The sequence below is a fragment of the Furipterus horrens genome, unplaced genomic scaffold, assembly GCF_987537825.1.
Source record: "Furipterus horrens unplaced genomic scaffold, mFurHor1.1.pri manual_scaffold_3, whole genome shotgun sequence".
Taxonomy (NCBI): domain Eukaryota; kingdom Metazoa; phylum Chordata; class Mammalia; order Chiroptera; family Furipteridae; genus Furipterus; species Furipterus horrens.
In genome coordinates this window covers 52,428,962-52,450,352 of record NW_028327173.1, presented here as the reverse complement: position 1 = coordinate 52,450,352, position 21,391 = coordinate 52,428,962, and the positions used below count along the sequence as shown (strand labels likewise).

At 33.0% G+C, this 21,391-nt stretch overlaps 1 protein-coding gene across 1 annotated transcript in view; it reads left to right on the top strand.

Moving 5' to 3' along the window:
- Positions 1 to 21,391, top strand: part of NEGR1 (neuronal growth regulator 1) — an 857,364-nt gene that overhangs the window by 489,977 nt on the left and 345,996 nt on the right. The window contains exon 3 of the mRNA XM_090271677.1: positions 6,759 to 6,884. Within this exon, the coding sequence (XP_090127803.1) occupies positions 6,759 to 6,884 (126 nt within the window). The remainder of the gene's footprint in view (positions 1 to 6,758; positions 6,885 to 21,391) is intronic.

The window sequence follows — 21,391 nt, the reverse complement described above, 5'->3', positions numbered from 1 at the left end:
ACTACTCTGTGTTCCTAAAACACCTTGTAGTTACAAGATCCTCTTTGCAGGATGTATGACTCCATATTGTAATTAATAGTGTTAGGTCTTTCTGACTCTTTAGACATTTATTTAAAATCAGTCAGCCTAATTGAGCTGGTGCTCAATAAATATTTGGATGGATGGAGAGATGGATGGATTAAAAGAAGTCATTGACTATTTTCTATTTTATATAGCTGAAAGACATAGTAGATTGAGAAAAATGTGCACATAGGTTTTCTAATAATAGAAAACCACAAAGCAACATGATTCAAAGTTTGAACCAAAGTCTGAAAGATACATTTTTCTCAAATATATTCTTTGTCCTCAGAAGTAGTTCTGCTATATTTCATCAGAAGGTAATCCACAAAACTGGTAAATTTGCATTTACAAGTCATGCTTGGATATTCTGTCCTCCTACCACTATCGGAGTGATGGAATGAGGGGAGAAGCTATAGAAGTCTCTGAAATATCATAATCTCTAAAAAGTCAGTTATAGTCTATGAGCTGGACAAAACAATGTCGCTAGTTAGATTCAGGCCAGGGAATCATCAAGCACCCACACTGCATTAACCAATTAAGAAAAATCATGAAAAAAATTTCTTCTCTCAGTTTGAGAAAATCACTTTTTCTGGGAGGTTTTCTGGGTAACATAAATCTGCTTTCCCTTTCTGGGTGCTGGCCAAAACTGGAAAGGGAAGTGCCAGCCTAGGGAAAGGAAGACTGTTCCTTTGCTATTGCCAGCCATTTGCAAATATGGGAGCACAAAAAAAAATAAATAAATAAAAAAACCCGATTCTCCCAAGATTTATAGCTATGTCTAGCTTGTTCACTCAAGCTCTTTGAAAAATCTTGAAAGTATGACTGAGATACGGTTTATTCGAACTAAACCAGATTCTAAGTCTGTGGAGAGGGAAGAAAAATAAAGCAGAAATAATATGTAGCCCTGGCCAGGTAGCTCAGTTGGTTAGAAAAGCATCATCTGGATACACCAAAGTTGTGGATTCGATTCTCAGTTAGGGAATACAAGAATCAACAAACGAGCCTATAAATAAGTGGAATGACAAATCAATGTCTCTCCTCTCTCTCTCTCTCTTTCTGTGTGTTTTTCTGTCTGCCTCCCTTTCTTGCTCTCTCTAAAAACAATAAATTTAAAAAGAGAAATAGCATGTGAATACTCTTAAAGTCAAATCCTTTTGACCCTGAATTTGCATAATTTCTCAAGTAAAAATAACCAAATGCATACAGTGCTGCCTAAAATATCACAGCCCATTGTGTTCAAAATAAATTTATATGATTATTCTCCAATCATTTCTCTGTGTCTGCATGACAAGAACTATAGTAAATAATGAAATTTTAAAATACCATTATATTAAATGTGTTTAAAGGAATACTGAATTTCCAAACTCAGAAGATTCTTGAAAAAAAAAAAAAAAAGTCACACAGGACCCATGGCATTATAATTATATTTCACCATGTTCTCAGAATTTTTATCATCTTTGCCAAGGTATGAAATGTTATGGGAACTCTTTACTAAGTTGAAGAAATATTATCCCAGCACATGAAAGAAAAATAAAACAGATACTTGTTGAATATCCATATGCTTTATGCCTTTTTGTAGGTGCTGGTGATATATATGCTGTTGAATAAAGCAAGCAATGTTTCTATGACAAGGGCTTTATTTACGTGCTTTGAAGAGAAGACAGGCAATAAAGTTATAAAAAAATAAAAACCAATGACAATGACAGATTATAAAGAATACTATAACAAAGAAACTATAAGAAAAAGAGGAGTGAGGAGGGACAGAGGGTTGTGGGAACAAATGATTATTTCAATAAGACATACACCCAGAAAAATTGATCATACTTTTAGATGATCAATGTCATCAGTGACACAATGTTTTAAAATGAAATTTTAACCTTTTAGTATTCACTCCCAAATTGATTTCAGTGTTTCTTCTTTCTGGTGAGTTTTGAGGGTGAAGGAATTCACTGTGAAGAGGTCGTCCAAGCAGGATGCCAAAAAGACAGAATCACTTTTATTTTCATTTCTTGCTTGGCCCAGAAAACATATTTGAAGAACAGACCTAGTGATTGTGTGCATAGTTCAAGTAGATATATTAAAACCTTTAAAATTTTTTTGGTAATGAGCCTATCACTCAGAGAATGAATGGGAGTACATCAGTGCACTTATAAACACCAATTTTACATTGTGGAATATTGTAGTTACAATAAATGCTGAACTGATTTACCAAGTTTTTCCATAATCTGTGAGTGTGTAACCAAATAAATATTATATATTTTGGGTTAAATAAATACATCATCCAGCTTCTAGCCCTGGCAGCCTGAAGAATCCCTCCAAATTAATTGGTATCATTGGCGTTTCATGGATTATTACAACTTAAGAACTCGATGGGGCATTTAATTGATACCAGGAGCCAATGTAAATTTACAAATCCAAATAGTCAATGTCTTGAATTTGTAGTTAAAATAACCATCAAATACATTCTCTGATTCTCAGTATCATGTGTGACCCAGCCTTGCATCTCCTGATACTTAGTATAGGTGTAAATTATTTTTTTTTATTATTTCTGAAATGTTTGGCTGAGTGGAAATCACTAGGATTTGGTTTGAATATGTATTCTAAGATTTTCCTTGTTGATACTGCTTTATACCCTTCCTGAGTATTCTATCCCAGCATTCTCAGGACTAATACAAACAAAAGATTTACATTGCCTTTAGTGAATTTAAATCTATAGATACATTTAAATATGCATCATTATCTCATCTTGAAATCAAATAAATAGGAGTTGAGGACATTATATATATTAAGTAGCAGTTGAATTTGAGACCCTTAAATGATTGAAGTCAAAGTAGTTTATTAAATTGAGGGATCAAGGGTAAGTTCTTTAAAAGTGTATAGGAATTTCATAAAACATTTAATCTCAACACAACTTTTAAATTTACATTCAATCTCTGTTTCTCTGAGAGCTTTGATATTTACAATCTCTTTAACTGGTGATACACAACAAATAATTATAAATTCAGTTGTAAAGTCCTGTATATCCTTAATTACACTCTCATTAGGAGAGAGATTATTCTGTGACTTAATATGAAATCTAGAACTTCTGTCCTTTACTGTTTTTATTTATGGTGCCATGTTGATAATGACAGTAATGATAATGTAATAATAATTATATTCTGCAAATTAAACAAGTTTCTTTATTACTCTGCTCTGGTCAAAAATGCAAAAACAATTATTAAAATTTATAGATACTTAGTGAGTTAAAACATTTGAATTGATTGAACATATTTGCTCATTTTTAAAGACATTATTTAAATTAAATTTCTTTAGAAAGGGGGTTTGAGAAAGTTTGGATTAAGGTATATAGAGAAGGAACATGCACCGAGACGAGTACGTTATTTTCACTCTCCTCATTTTTCTGGTTTTCTATGCTAGACACACTGCTTTGTCATTCATAAAGCTCAGTAGAGTCCCTCCTATCTGTGTGCGTCCCTCATTTGCACGCAAACTGTAACCCAAGAGGAGCTACAAGAACTGGGTGGTCTTAAGACTCCTGAGATATTACTATTCTTCCCTGCTTCTGTCACCCAGTGAAGAAGCATCTCTTTTCTGTTTTCCCTTAGCCTGATGCTCCCTGGAACCATCCCAAACCCTTCCCCACTACCATACTTATTCTGGAGGTAGAGTTAAAAATACTTCTGTTTATATTGCCCTGCATTGAAGTTATCGATAGTTTTTTTTCCATTATAAACAGTAATGCACTGAATAGCTTTGTGCATAAGATATCCTACATGTTTCACATTAAAAGAAAACAATATGAAACTCATCTCTGCCAATTTGAACCCAGAAGGCATACCTATTAGATATGTTACTCATGTAAAAAAATAAAGGGAAATGTGGAAAGTATTAATTGTATCATAGTCACATATCTTTCTGCCTCCTTCTTTTAGTTTTAAGTTCTTTGAGGGCAAGAATTATACTTTGAAATTTTTACATTTTTTTGTGTGTCCAGAATTAACCTTTTGTAATACTCTATAGAAGTCTTAAACTGAGTATGCTGTGGCTTTGAATATTCAGTAAAGCAACATCTGTTTTTGCCTTCACAAACTACAATGCATGTAAAGGATTTCATTGCCTGCCCCCTCCCCCTTACACACAGTATCTGCTGTCAACAGGTGATGCATTCTGGAGAGAAGAGGCTTGCCAAAGGGATTTTCCCTTACTAACCTCCTCTTTCCATATGTTCCTTCCCTGTACCATATCCTCAGTTATGAGGCCCCGAGAGGTGTTTGCAATCACTGAGATGACATGTCACACCTGGAATGCAACACTCTTTCCCACACCACACAATTTCCTGTAGTTAAATGTCAAATCTAAGTTTATGACTAGGGAACTTTTTTGTGTGTATGCGTGAAGTCAAATATTGTGCTTAATGTTAGTCTACCACTTATGATTACTGCTTAAACTATAAGTAAATGTTCAAAGATGAAACTGAACTATTTTAGGATCAGATATAATTGACAAAATGATGTAATTGAGAGGACAGAATGCATGGTCTTATGATACTCCATCACTTCTTTTAAATATACACACACCTCTGTCTAAAATTGAATCTGTTTTATGTTTAAAATATCCAGGGAAACTAGCCAAGCTCTGCTGATCCCTGTGTACTATATTCTATATAAAAGATAAAATGCTCTGTAATTTTTTATTTTATTTTCTTAATAGTGTGCATTGCTATGTATGTGTTTGTGTATATATGTGTTTGTGTATGTGTGACACAAATATTATATTTCATAGTTTACTATGTCAAACCTATACTTACATTCACATAGCCAAGGATACCCCAGTTTAATGTCGTAAGTTTATTTTTATTAACTCTTGTGTTCACCAGTAGTATATCATTCACATGTTTCTCTCCTTTTTTACTATGGTGTTTTAATGTCTGTATTTATGTTCTGCTTTGAATAAGCTAAAAGAAGTCTCTGTTTGGAATGGTTTTTGTTTTTTATTTTTGCCCAAGAAGAGCTCACTGAAGAGTTTAATGATAATATGTTCCAAGTGCCAATTAAAATGTCATTTAGAAACAGTTACAATTGTATATCACTTTGGAGTAAGCCTTTTATTCAATCATAGCAACAGTCACATACAATCAAATTCTTTATATTTGAAATAATTATCCTAGGTTTTCTTGTATCAGAGTTATGGTTTCATAACCAATCAAAGATGATATTCAAAGTATGGGTGATTTAATTTATCCTTATGACAGATTTTAGTTACTGTTTTTTTTTTCTTAACTGTGAAAACATCTCTTGCATAAAGAAACTCTAAGAACTTAACAATTAAAATATCTTATTTCTATTATGATTATCAAGGTATCTAATTGTCATTTGTTTAGTTTTAACTGGGAACTTCAGCATAGTATAATTTTTATACAGTAAACCAAAATTTATGGCAAGTCATACACTACCAAAATTATGAAGTGCTGAGAGCCATTTTAAAGCATGGGAGAAAGACAGTACTGAAAGTAATGCAATAGAAATATGGATTAAGAAGGTATCTAATAAAAAGAAGTAACAACTGCTGCCAGATTCTTTTCTAAGTCCTGTACCATATATTGACTTGCTTAATTCTCACAGCAGCTGTATGAAATTTGTACTGTTACCTCCAGCTTTCAGGTGGAGGAACTGAGATTGAGATACATTATGTATCCTGCCCTGGATAATACACTATTCAGTAGAGGGCCCAGGATTCATATCCATGGTGTTTGAGGTTTAAGTGACATTATTTGGTATTTGAGAAATAGTGAGCATTTTAATCTAAGAAGTTAATGTAAGGATTTTTCTTATTCAACATGCCTAAAGTGTATTTCATGATCAGTAGCTTCACCAGATGTGCTGGGATATAAAAGTTTCCATAGTCTAATACTTCAGGGAAAATTAAAAACACAATATAACATTTTCCCCCTTTACTCCTGGAGACGTACATTGGGCATAACACAGGTTCTCAAAAATCCTTAAGTGAGGAAACTTGTTTCAACCACTGCTTTGCAGCCATTACTGACAAGAAACCTTGTAGAACATGTTTCCCAGACCTTAGTAATAGTTTTGTAGAAGATAAATGCTGAGACTCTCCAGCCCTACTACTTGGCAGATAGAAAATTGAGGCCGAAAATGCCTTTGGGACCCTGAAATCTTACCTCCCAATCCTGTACACATTTTAATCTCACTCAGCTCTTAAATCAGCCTGTAGGCATAACTATTCTGCTCTTTTAAGCTTCTTCCAGATTTCCATTTTTATTTAATCTTTTCAACAGGAAAGCCATCTTTATAGTGAAGATACATGGATGGAACAGACAGAATGACTATGTTCTATTTTACTTAATAAAAAGTATCTACAATCAAATTTTAATTTAAGCAATGTTTAAACATTTTTGTCATTAAATACTTCATTTATCCTGAAATATTACATATCTAAAAATTAGAGAAAATAAAATTAATCAACAAGCAAAAATAACAAACAAACAAACAAACAAAACTCTAGGAGGGTCCTGAGAATCTAGAGAATTTATGAATCTATTTTGGGGCTAATGGTCATAGGTCATGGGTACATTTCACCACCACAGCGTTACTGCATGTTATCATGGAATTGCCATATACAGCTCAACAGATTTATATATTTTTTTTTCCTGACCACTGCATGTTTTACCATTTCAGTTCCTCCGAAGATATATGACATCTCAAGTGATATGACCATCAATGAAGGAACCAATGTCACCCTTATTTGTTTGGCCACTGGGAAACCAGAGCCTTCCATTTCTTGGCGGCACATCTCCCCGTCAGGTAAAACAGAAATATGTCAGTGTTGTTTGTGCTGTTCAGTATTCTCCTGTAACCTCGCTTGTTCCAAGCTTAAGAGTCAACCTATTCTCTTTACGTCTTATTCATGAGGAAGGCAGGATGCATATTTTTATATTTATTCTTTATACTAAAAGACACTGTAGTTCACAAAGTTAAGTGAACATTTTCTGTCAGAGCCCAGAATAGAATGTATGTCTCTTGATTCTTAATCAAGATTATTTTCATTTGACTATACTGGCAAATCACAAATCAACAAACAAAAGAGCCAAATGGAAATATTATAAGAGAAATATTTTCATTTAAATGGTGTAAGGCATTCACATGTTAATAGACTGGCATGAATGGCTAACGTAATCAGGGGAGAATCACATTATACAAATTATGAAGTTGTAGTGTCTAATTTGAAAATCCAGTTCATAATCAAGGATCTGGTAGTTAGAGTTAAATTTGGACTGATGAGGGGTCTAAAGACCAAAGAGTTTAAGTGACTTGTACAAGATCATGTAACTACATGGAATTGAGGGATACAACATGTGTGTATGGGTTTCAGTGCTCATCCTCCTACCAAGAAAGGTTAAGTCTGCTTTGGGAAGCTGAGGATAATCATCAAGACACTTCTGTTTCGCAGCAACAACTCTTAACAGAATGAACTTGTGTAAAATTTTAAAATTTCAACTATATAGCTTTGAATGTACCATGAAAGTGAAGGTGGTGTTTTTAATGAGCAGGTTGCCACAACATTTCAGGTAATGAAAATTGGTTCTATTTGTTTTACATTTTTAGTGGAAATAGCTTCAACAAGGCTGTTGTGATGAAAACGCTTTTAAAGAAATAAAAAGGACACATTTTATGTAGCCATAGCAAGGATATAACTGGAATGTCTCTTTGGTCTGCAAATGCTTTCTTTAATATCACTTATCCTTAAGTGTCTTTCAATTTCCTCAGTTACGCAGTAGGTCTAATAAGACTTATTCACATCATATGCTTAGTATTGCTGTTAATATGAAAAAAAATCAATATAGCAGCAGTATACACTTATATAATATGCATTATGGCCTCTATAGTATTTCTGAAGCATGAGTGTACTCTTGACTGCCAACACTTCACTCTCGAGAGTGACTATGGGACCATAAATGCTGGTTTGTGAGCACTAAATTAGTGGCAGGACTCTGTGGGACATGAGACAATCCCAGGACTAACAGGACACATGTGCTTCTACCTTAATGTCCCTATTCATCTGTTCAGCCAATCCTAGTGCAAATCTCTTAGCCTCCATTATTCTCAGCTAGCTTCCTATTTTCCAAAAATCAAATGATAATAATCCCTGGCTATTGTGAGACTCAAAATAGATAATAGGCAGAAATGTGCTGTAAAAAGTATAAGATGCTATGCAAATGTATGAGTGATTCTTAATGATCTTTCCAGGGATTTAAATCTGATATGGTAATATATTTTTTCTAAGAATGAAGCACATAGTTTCCAACTTTATATCATTTAAGATTAATATGTTGGATTTAACTCTCCTGCTTTGCAGTGCTTTTTGTTATGCGTATTTTTAAAGTGCTTGGATACATTTTAGTTTAATTAAATAGCATGAATGTTGGTTAGTGAAGTTATTAGAATAATGATAATGGATAACGTCATGAAACTGAAAGAAGACAGCTTGGGTTTATGAGTTAAACTGTGCATAGATTTGTTTTCCTCATCCTGCCATACAGAGAAAATTAGTAAAATTAGCATAAATATTAGCTATTATTCAATGAATAGCCAGACATGGCTTATATTCTTACAAATGCTTCCAATAATGACAAATTATAATTTGTTAATGATCTATATTCAAATGCACAGCACTGTGGCATTTCTGCTTTAAGTAACGTCTTATAATCCTATTAGTTTTGCCAACTTAGATATTTATACTTGAATTCAAATTTATAAAATTCACTGATATGTTTGTATTTTACCTAAGAAGTGTCAATATTTTGTGTTCTTCTCTTTTCTTTTGCTATTTCATAAAATGATGTGGCTCAGAACAGCAATCACCATAAAAACAATGTTTGGTGTTAAAAATAGATACAGATATATATTTGACACTTGAATAATGCAGGAGTTAGAGGTGCTGACCTAGCACATTCTAAAATCTGCTTATAAATTTTGACTCCCTCAAAACTTAACTTGTTCCTTGGTATCTAAGGGCTATTGGTTCCAGAACCCCCCACAAACACCAAAATTTGCAGATACGCAAGTCCCCTGTATAAAATGGCTTTGATCAATGCATACAAGGATTCTAAACTGCAAGTCAAAATTAGTACAGGTACTTATTGAAAAAACTCTACATATAAGTGGATCTGTGCATTGCAATCCCTTGCTGTTCCAGGATCAACTGTACTTCCTGTCAACCTGAGAAGTGATGGCTAGTTTTTGTACATGTGTGATTTGTTTAGATCTTTTTACCAACACCTTTGAAAATTTCTGCCGGCTCAGTTCATGGTCTGTTCTAGTTTTAAAAATCAATAAGAAATCTGTGGTCACAGAATGATAGCTCAACAGACCTTTCCCCTAAAATACAGAAAGCTTAGGTTGTGGTTCAGCCACATCACAGATATCACCTGAGCCATTTGGAGTTGTTATTTCATTTCTTAGTTCAAACAACTCAGTGCATTTTCCCTAGAAACAGTTCTCCTAAGAAGTTTCAGGATACATGACATTCCTTGGAGTTTACTTATCATATCAATGATTTTTTTTTATTTTTTTATTTTATATTTAGGAATTAATTTCAAATTTATATTTAAACATTATTGCAATGATCATTTAAAGAACACACTGTATTTGTTACTCAGTTTCAATCATGATCATTTTTCTATTTTGCTTTACCTTTACTGTGCATAGAGTATATAGAAAAATATGTGTGTATATATGTATATTTTTTTCATTGAATCATTTGAGAGCAACCTGTAAACTCCAAGCTCTTTTCTCCCTAGTTATTTCATTATGTTATTCTGAAGAATTAGGACATTCTCCGACATAACAACTACACAGTTTTCAACTTTTATATATCTAATATTGTTATTATATTTTTTCTACTACTGTTGATCTTCCAATTCTGATCAAATGGTGTCCTTTATAAAATTATTTTTTCTCTAGTACAGAATCTAGTATTTTATTTAGCTGTCATATCACTTTACTCATATTTAGTTTGTGGACTAATTTTTTAGTCTTTCTTTTTCATTACTGAACATTGACATTTTTCAATAAGCATGTACCTCCTGTTTAAAATAGAGTATCTCTCATTTTGGGTTTGACTCATGTTTCTTCATTAAATTCTAGTTATGCCCATCTGGAAATATATAAATGAAGTTGTAACCTTCTCAAGGAATGATAGCCAGAGGCATAGGATATCCATCTGTTCCTCCTTTGTGGTGCTAATTTCTATTACCAGTAGAGATGTTTTCTGAATTCTGCCCTGTGCAGTTACTTTTTTTCTTCCCCCAATGTTATCAATAAGCAGTAGGGAAAGATTTTAAGAACATAACATAAAAATATCTGCTACTTGTCAAATTCACCCTTAGATTTAGCATTATCAGTTATTCTTTTTTAACCAGTCTTTATTTTAATAATTCCAAAAGATTATTGCTCTTTTCCTAGCTGAAGCAATCCTTTAACTTTTACCCATTAGCACTTGACATTCTGCAGTAATCAAGAGTCTCATTTTCCCCTATATGTGATTTAATTTTTATCTACTTATTATGACACAGACTTATGAATTCCTAACTTTTAAAAATTGTTATAATTCATTAATATTTTAATTATTTTGATGCTCAAACAATCCCTGACTGGGCCAGTGGGAGAAACTTCATTATGACTCTTGTGTCACTGTAATATGCCAGGTAAATTTTTTTTAGCATTTGCATATTTTCCTGTGTGACAATATATACACCAGGACCATCTTGTGTCTCTCCTACCCCAGCTCTGAAATAAACTATTTCATTTTACTACAAATTATTAGACATCATACACTTGGGATTAGTATCATTATATGTTGTTTTTAAATAGATAACAGTTGGTCTGCCTTATATCAAAATTACCCGAGACTCAGAGACCTAGGCTACTTCCTGTGATATTCTAATAACCACAAGTCCTTAAAAAACCTCAGTGCAAAGGATAAATCATATTTTATTTGGTTTTATCTAAAAACAAGCATGGAACAGGGCCAGCAATGTTATATATGCAAATGTAAATTAATAGTAAAAAGATTTACATTAAGAAATATATAAGGAGAAATCTGTTCTATTGCTGAACGTTTAGATAGGTTCATACATATCTGTTTCCAATAGATCAAATTGGTTTGCCTAATCGCTGACTAGTTCCTTATATATTCGAAAATTTCCAAGGTTTTAAAAAATTCCTAAAATAAAAAGTATATGATTTATATATATTCTTGACAGTAATTTATTTTGCATCACATGGTACCAGAACAGCACAGTGATTAAGATCATGAACATTGATGTCAATCATAATTTGATTTAAGACCCAAGTCTATCTCTTAACAAGTGTAAGATCTCATACAAAAGCATTAACCTCTTTAATTTCAAACATAAAATGATGATAATAATTATACCCAATTCACAGAAGTGTTATGAAGATTCAATAGAATATATAGAATATTGAAAAAATTCATGACTTATGGCAAATATTCCATAATGGTAACTATTAATGTGCTACTCAAATGTGTTTAAGTTTTGACCTGATAGAATGTCCAACTCTGTTTCTGAAATTGAGGGGCCTATTTACAGCTTTTAAATGCAATTTACATAGCTGTTCTCAAATGAGGGTGTTAAGAAACTAAAAATCAATTCAAACTTCTGGAGAACATTGACAAGTTTACATAAGTCACTTGCTTTTGAATAAAAAGACAAAATAAAAATTTAATCACATATCATTTTATCAATAAATCTAGATTCAGTTAGAAAAAAATAGAAAATGTTAAAAGATAAAATTTTAAAGTATAGAATACAGGTAACAACTATGAGACATTTCAAAAGCCTCTGTCAAATTTTTACTTATTATTAGTTGCTGTTTATCTTAATCTCTGTGTCCTAGTTTATTCCTATTCTTTGATAACTCAAATCTCCAGAAATGTTCTTACTCTATCCTGCTGGTATTTTTTATCTGACAAAGATATTATTTTGGCTCTGAAACTAAAAGATTAGATAAACAATGGCTGTATGTCTCAAATCTTGGCGGTCTGATTTCCATATGCCTAGTGCCTTTTGGCAGGATATTCCCATTCTAATTATCCCCAGAAGTTAAGACTATTACTTAATTCAATATAACGTCTGTTCAGTTAAGTCGCCTTTCTCCTGTTATATTCTGGATTCCATCCCTTACCATTGTTTTAGATTTTTGTTTCATTTAATAGCCTCTTTAATTCCTTCCTTTCTATTGATTCCTAATGTCCACATTTAAAGAAGTTTAAGTCACTCTTTTTTGAAATCAGTCCTTTGACACATCACTATTGTTTAATGAAGTATTTGGGGGCATTTATAAAGGATAATACAAAGAAATGGTCAGAAATGTAAGAATACAAACAGAAAGTCATAATTTCAAGAAGCCAAAGGAGTAAAAAGTTCCCTGAAGCAGTGCACAGTGAATAGTGTTTATCAGGTCAAATAAGAACCAGACTGTTACCTTTGCATTAGGCTATTTGGTGATCATGTGATAATTCAGTGACAATGGATCAGAAACTCAACTGTTGAGGATTAAAAGTGAATGAACAGAGAAGAACTAGATGTGGCAGCAAAACTATGCATTCAGTTATTCTAGGTGGAAATTCAATTTCTGTAATTTTACACACATTGTTTTGCTGTTAGCAATATCCTTTGTCCCTTTATCCAATCAACAAACTCCTAGTTATCCTTCAATGTTTTATGAAACCATTCTAAAACATCCCAGGAAAAGTTAAGTGCTTTTTTTTCTTCCATAGTTGCATAGCACCTTATGCCACCACTTGAGTGAAACTAATTCTCAGAATTGTAGTCATTGGCTTTGTTTGTCTAAGGCTTATGGTCAAGGGATTCCTTATGTTAGGAAACTGTCTGTTTATATCCCATTGCTCAACACTGGGCAGGGCACAAATTAGAGTCCATATGTATTGCTAAGTTAAAGAATGCTGCTTTCTATCCTTGCATTCCACATGACTTTTTAGAACTAGAAATTAAAATTTGATAAGACGTAACATGGTAGTCACACAAGCAAGTACTTTCTTTCTGAGATTTACCCCTTAGTATGAATAAGTCTTTTGCTTTCCATTTAGCTTCAATATGGCTTCATCCCTGTGAGGTTGTGATTTGTAATAAGAAATATGTGTTTGGTTGCTAACCTTACACAGAGCTCCTTGGAATTTTCTAAATGATGAGAGCAGTAAAGATGTCTTTTGTTATTGTAACGAGGTGAATTTTGAACACATAAGGACTGGAGCTGGTTGCCAAGACTGTAAACCATGCACTTGGAGGGTTGGAATATTTACTTCTACTCCCCTGATCTCTGGGGAGAGAAGAGGGGCTAGAGGTTGGATCAGTTGCCATTGGCCAATGATTTAACCAATTATGCCTATGTAATAAAGCCTCCATAAAAAAGCATGGTTCAGAGAGCTTCTGGGTTGGTAAACATGTGGATTCGTAAAGAATGACAAGCTTAGAGAGAGCATGGACACTCCATGCCCTTTTTTCATATACTGCCCTCATACAAAGTCTGACCGGAAAAAGTCTAGCCATTGTTAATATAAATGAGAACAATTTGTGCAACATTGATGTAACCTGGCAGCCAAGGAGACTGTACAAGAATGTGCATGTGTGAACAATGATGACTTCACTGTACTAGTCCATGGGGATGGTAGATGCCATTGAGTGAGCATGTGTACTGTGTGGCCATTCCACTTAAAATGTCTGAGTGAGTAGAGAAGAGAATTTGCCTCAAATTTTGCATTAATCTTGAACATTTCCTCCATGAAAACTAGTTAGATGATTCAGAAGGCTTTCAGGGATAACACAATGACTGCAGTGCCAATAAAAGTGTGGCATAAAAGCTTCAAAGATGGCCGAGAATATGTTGAAAGTGATCCGCATTCTGGAAGGCCTGCAACAAGCAGAGACCCTGAGAATGTAGAATGTGTATGAGCTGCAATCAACAAAGACCTACAAATGACAGTGCAAGAACTAGAAGCAAATATGGGGATTCCAAAAACTACTGTATCCAAAATTTTGACACAGAATCTTTGCATGAAACATGTGATGGCAAAAATTTGTTCTGTGACTTCTGCTACCAGAGCAGAAGGAACACCGTGCTGCAGTTGCTAATGACTTGATTCAAACAGCTACTAATAAACCAGGTTTCCTCAAGAAGGTCATAACCGGAGATGAATCATGAGTCTATAGCTATGATCTAGAAATGAAGGCCTGGTCATCTCAATGGAAGTCTCCTGGTTCTCCACACGCAAAGAAGACATGGCAAAGTCACAGCAAGAGCAAGACCATGTTAACTGTTTTTTGATTGAGAAGGCACCATCCATCATGAGTACATCCCTCCAGGCCAAACAATTAATTAGGAGTATTACCTCAATGTTCCCCATTGGTTGAGAAATACAATACAACACAAAGGGCCACAGCTATGGGCAATTGGTTATTGGCAGCTTCATCACAACAACATACCCACTCAGGCATCACTTCTCATTCAGAGTTTTTTAACAAAACACCAAATCACCCAGGTGACTCAGCCCTCCTACTGTCCAGATTTGGTGCCCTGTAATATCTGGCTTTTAGCAAGACTAAAATCACCTTAAAAGGGAAGAAATTCAGACTGTTGAGATTCAGGAAAATGTGATAGGAAAACCAATGGAGATTCCAACAAAGGATTTTGCAGTGTTTTTGAACAGTAGAAGAGATGCTGGGAGAACAGCATGAGGTCCCAAGGTGCCTACTTTAAAGGGGACTGAGGCATCATTGTACTGTGTACAATGTTTCTTGTATCATCTTCTTCAGTAAATGTCTCTTTTTTTCATAGTACATGGCTGGATACTTTCTGGACAGACCTCGTATATTGCGCTATGTATCTCTTCCATCTGGCTGTTACTGAGTACATCCTATTTTAATAAACTGGAAATCTGGTAAAAAAAAAAAAAAGTGTTTCTCTGAGTTCTACAATCCACTCCAGGAAATAAATCAAACCCAAGTAAAGTGTCATTAGAACTTCCCAATTATAGCCAGTGGGTCAGAAGCACAGGGGATGACCTGGGCTTGACTGTAATCTGAAGGAAAGAGAGGCCGCCTTGTGGGACTGAGCCCTGAACCTGTGGAATCTGGTGCTATCTCTAGGTAGATAGTGTCAGAAATGGATGGAAGTATAGGATACTCAACTAGTATCAGAAAGTTGATTTGTGGTTTGAGAAACTACCCCTTCCACGTTGAAATTGGATTCAGAACCTTAACCCCAATAACACAAAGAGCAGCTTGCTCTAATGCAATTTTAGCTAATATGGTTCAACTATAATTTATCCATGACCTTGTATGCTCCAGGTAGAGTATAAGGTATTTGCACACACTTGCTCATGTAAGCCTCAAAAGTAAATTTAAAGGTGTGTATCTATCATTATCCTCTATGGGTAGATGAACATGGTACTCAGAGTGTTTAAATAAATTGCCCCAATTACTATGAATATTTTTCACATTTTGTTTGAAATAACAGTTTTAGTGTTTCTCTTTGCATAGATTTTTTTAGTAGTTTTTTATGTATTATATTATACATATATTTAAGGCATAATCTAAGGGTATCCATATTTTATAGTTCCAATGAACTATAGAAACCTATTTCCCTTTATTTTCCAGCTTTTATAATAAAATTATCTTAAATACAGGACAACTACATCAAATGGTGTTATAACTTTTGTTTCAACTATCAAATGTATTTCTGAAAACTCAAGAGAAGTATTTTGTATTTATCTATCTTTACTTTTACCATTGTTCTTTTTTTCTTCCTGATGTTCTAAGATTCCTTCTTTTGTTGTTTTATTTCCATTTAGAAAACATTCTTTAGCCATTATTTTATGGTAGGTCCACTGAAGACAAATTCCCTTAGCAGTCTTCACCCATTTGTGTTTTGTTTTGCCTTTATTCCTGAAGTATATTTTTGCTTGGGATAGAATACTGAGTTTGCTAAAACATGTCAGTCATTATTTAACATTGAAGTAGCCATAGAATGACCATAGACAATATTTGGAAATCATGTGAATTAAAGTATAGAAACTTTGAAAGATAAGAAGCAGTATTTTCTATGCTTTCTGTAAGTATTGCTATGGGTTTACCTCAACTATAAGATAAATAACATAAATTGTCAACCAAGAGTACAACAAAGTATTCCAAATTAAGAGATTTGAAGGACTTTAAAATTATTAAATGATAGTTATTTCAGGATAACAGAGTAAACAAGGTGAAATATTTATTAGATTATGGGTCATCAGCCTAAGGCCTATGAGCGAAAATGGCCTACAGTCTATTTTCGTAAATGAAGTTTTAGTGGTTGTTATAACATGATCACACGGACTCCTTTACATGTTGTCTATGACTGCTTTCATATTATAGCAGATTGAGCAATTATAGTAGAAACCAAATGGTTTATAAACTATTTACTATCTAAACCTTTAAGAATAAGTTTGCTTAACCCTGCATTAGCTTTCTAAAAGAAGTTTGGGTTTTAAATTTTGTTTTACAGCTGCAAGACATACAAGTTTAATGTTAGCACATTAAAGCTTCTATAGTCTTTAAATATAATGAAATATAATCTTAAAACAAAAAATGCCAATTACTAATTATAAAAAAATAAGACTGTAAAAAATGAAAATTATTATCTAAAAACCATACATGGCTGAAATCTACTGTGAAAAAATAATTCTAATAATAGTTCAAATCATCACAGGTACAAACTGGAAAGTATTACTTACTATTATTGATCTTGATTCTATGACCATTCCCTTTTGTGAAGGAAAGGCTTCAAAACACCTGTGCTGGGCCAATACCAAAAGTCTTATGATGAAGAGGTTGTATGTGGTTTTTTTTGCAAGCTGGCAGCCTGTCACCCACCCTAACACTTAATTCTTTGAGTCTTTTTTCAGGTTTGCAGTCCTGACTTTGCTATTTAATGTTAGGAAGGAAAAAAAAAAGAAGTAAATCCATCAATTTATTCTCATTATATTTCAACAATACCAGATCTTCAGATTACAAGTTATGCTTCTATTTCCATTGTAAGTTGCACTCTATGTAGAACTTTGGTGAATTTCCATAATGACTTTACATAATGGGTAATTTATAATGAATGAAACTAAGTATATGATGATGGCAAGTTAAAATTTTACCATAAGATTGCACAACAGTAATTTATATAAGCAGTTACAATTGCCTCTGTTATGATCTTTCTAGTATTATTTTTAACTTTCATTTGTCTATTTCTGAAGTCTCTTCTACTTTTATTCAGTTAGTGGTGGGCTATATGTATTCAGAACTGTTTATGCCTACTATTTGACTATGGAAAGCAGGAAAATATTCAGTGTTTTAAGACATATCTAAAGCTAAATAATGGGCCTGATGATATGATGCATTAATAGAGAAAATAATCCACTATTCTCAGAGGAAAGTACTTACTTACCCATATAAAACAGAAAGCAGGAACCCATCAAGCATCTCAAAGCATTTCATAATACATCTAGACTTTATCTCCCCTTAATGGACTAACTTTAAGGCTAAAGATTGATATTTGGGTATTCATATTTTAGGGATTAGATTTTTGTAGCTTCTCTTCTCTAAATGATTTCAATGGCATGTTACATATATTAGGAAAAGGTCTTACATAAATTGCTATGTCTAAATAAGTTATGGGCCTGCTTAAAGGTATGATCTTAGAACATACAGCTTTAATTTGGTTGTAAATTTCATGCTAATTCATCTCAGGTGGGACTATATGGGTAAAAATTATATTCATAATACTTAAATAGATCCTAAAAGTATCCAGAGAGCGTACCAATAGGTACTGTGAAAGTATAAAATGAAGCCAAGTGTGTTCCCCCCACTGTTCTAACATATCTTAGGTCTACATGTAAAGTATTATAACTTCATGTATCACATTCATGAGGAAAAGTGCATGATGTTCATTGGAACTCAGGGCAGTCAGTGAAGACAGAACTTAGTTTTACTTCCCCTTAAATGTAAGATAATATTTATCAAGACTATATATTTATACAAACAAGACCAACTGGAATTTAAGTGTTGTTACTTAAATATACATAAATAATTAAAAATATGGTAATAATGATTTTGTTTTAAATCAAGACTCTTAAAGTGTCCTTGAAAGTTATAGATATGAGCATATATTTGGCTTGCAATGGATTATTTATAGAAGAGTTATGACCTCTAGTGTAGACAAGGGACATGCATGAATGACCCACAAACATGGACAATAACATGGGAATTGAATGTGGAAGCAGGGCGTGGGATGGGCAGAGGAGGGCAAAGGGGGAACAGTTGGGACAACTGTAATAGAAAAACGAATAAAAAATGATTTAATTAAAAAAAGAATCTGTCAAACTTCTGTTTTATCCCTTTAGTTTTTGCTAGAAATATTTAAAATAACATAAAAATATATTGTACTTTTAAATACTTTAAATATATATACTAATTTTATGACTTTAAAAAATCTTGTATTTTATATTCATAATATACCAAAGAGATGGAAAGAAAATAGACAAAATTTTATAGATGGCATAACTGTCATAGAAAAAAGTTCAAAACTTGTTTAAGTTGGTATGTTATAATGTCATATATGGATGCCTCTGGTAAGAAATGTAATTTACATTATAATAACATGAAAAGTTTTATGATAAATTTTAAAAAATACTGTATCCATTTTCTTCGTGTAAAATGATATATTACTATTGAATTTTAATTATACACCTGCTTGCTTTAAAATTATATTTTTTATTATCTTGACCCATAATTAAGAAAATTATCACAATGAAAAATTAGAATAATTTTAATACTATTGAATGATAGATCAATAAAACTATGAAAGGCACTTATTCCTTTCAATATTTGTGTGCTATAAAATCCATAATCCAGCCCTGGCTGGTGTGGCTCAGTGGATTAAGCACCAGCCTATAAACCAAAGTGTCGCTGGTTCGATTTCCAGTCAGGGCACATGCCTGGGTTGCAGGCCAGGTCCCCAGTTGGGGGCACCCGAGAGGCAAGCACACATTGATGTTTTTCTCCCTCTCTTTCTCTCTCCTTCACCTCTCTCTAAAAATCAATAAATAAAATACTTTTAAAAATCCATAATTCAGGCAAATAAAGCTGTATAGTAAGTGGTCAATAAATAAATGTTAGTAACTATTTTAGAATACTATAAATTCTTTACATGATCAGTAAATTTATATTAACTGATTAATATTTTAAAAATCAGTATTACCATCTATTTTTTTTTCATTTATAATACTTATGAATTGATTATTCCCCAAAGGGGTTATAGAAAAAAACTAATAACATTTTTACAATTATCAAACTCTTATTAAATAAGGCAATATAGTATAGTACTTAAAAGGACACGGTTAGTACTTGGACTACTTGGTTGCAAATCCCTGCTCTGCCACTCACTATGTGTGTTAACCTGGTACATTTCTTAAGCTCTCAGTGCCTCAGTTTCTTCATATGCAAAATAGAGATGATGATGATGATAATAATAATAATATCACAGAGCTATCATATAAAAGAGATAGTGCATGTAAAAATTTTAAAACACAAAAATTAAGACCTTCGAATTCTTAGGTATTATTAAAATTTATTCCACTGTTTTGTCTTTATGTAAAAGTTGCTCGAAGACAGATAATAAAAGATTGCAACAATAAATACTGTGTTCTTATGTGATTAAAACCAGATAAGTGCAATGTAATAATTGTAATTCTAAACTAGTAAGATGTTATTTTGCATTTAGTTGTTTCTACATATAAAGTAGATGAGAGATTGTTTACTGAACAACTACAAGAATGACTTCTAGAAACAAAAGTTTGAATTGTTGGTGAGGCAGAAGGACAAGAAGTACAATGCATCAGAGGGATATATTTGGAGTTTCCTAATTTTATTTTTTGTTATAGAAAAAAATGTGTATATATATATAGCAATCTTTTAAACAACTATATATTACTAAGGGGTTGCTCTCATAATAAATGAATGGGTTTCTCAAGACTTTGGTATGATTACTAACCCAAACTAAGCCAAGGTAAAGGATATAAAGGATACTGTGACCAGGATTACATGAATAATAGTGTCTTGTTATTCTTTTTTTTTATTAATGTTATTATTATTATTATCTATAAATTCTCTAATCCAAGTACTATGAAACCCAATTTCAGCCTGTTAAACTTTCAGAAGACATTATTTTCACCCTTTTTGGAAATGTTACAAAGAGAATTTTGTCATAAGAGAAGAGGTTCAACATTTATAAAATGTCTTGTAGTTTAATGCATAGTGAAAATATCTCCTGAATGTTGAGACTAATTTTGCCAGCCTGACAAAAGAGGCAAAATGAAACATTTATTGAATGTAAATGTTGTCTGTACACTTTGCTGGAGAGATTGAAGCTAAAAAACTAGATTTATTGTGTATTCTTGCCTAACTCAGGCTATATTTCATTGTAATATTCAGAAAGTTACAGAGAATAGTCTTGCATATTACTTACAAGTTAATAATAAGCCATGCTAAAGTCTTGAAAACTTGCCTTTAAAGTATACAGGATTATGAAGTTCAATCAAATAACTTTCTATTTAGGGTTTGGTTTGTTTTTTAACCTTCCTTGTTAGCCAGAATTTTTTTTTTTTTTTTTTTTTTTATGTTTCCTTTTGCATTAGGCTTAAATTTAATCAAGTGCCAGCTGTATTGTTTGTGGACAGTGCTGGAGCTCTGAAGATGTATTACACCCATGCATCATCACAGCATTGTCATTCTGACGATATATTAGTGTAATACATCTTCAGAGCCCTCAAATGAGAAGCTGTCTAGAAGGAATGGGGTGAGGAGCAAATTTAATTCAATTATAGGACAAAGGAACCAGCTGAAGAGAAGGAGAGACCTCTCAGAGCAAGACTCTCCGTGGAGTTGATTACAACTGGGTATTTCATAGAAATATAATCCATTTTTCCATTTGTGGCATGATAAGGAATAATTATGGATTTTGAAAACACATCTGTAACGATAAAATGGCTTCTTAACCCTGTGTTTGACTCAGTAGGGGCCTGATGGTTTTGGCGGAGGCATTTAGTTGATTTGGGGGAAAGTCTTATACGCCTTGCTATTCATTTAAGATATAAACTTACAGCATACAATTAACCTATAAAACAGTTTATTAGAAGGTGATAGGTATAAACGAACATTTACCTTTCAAACAAAGCCTTAGTTGGCGCT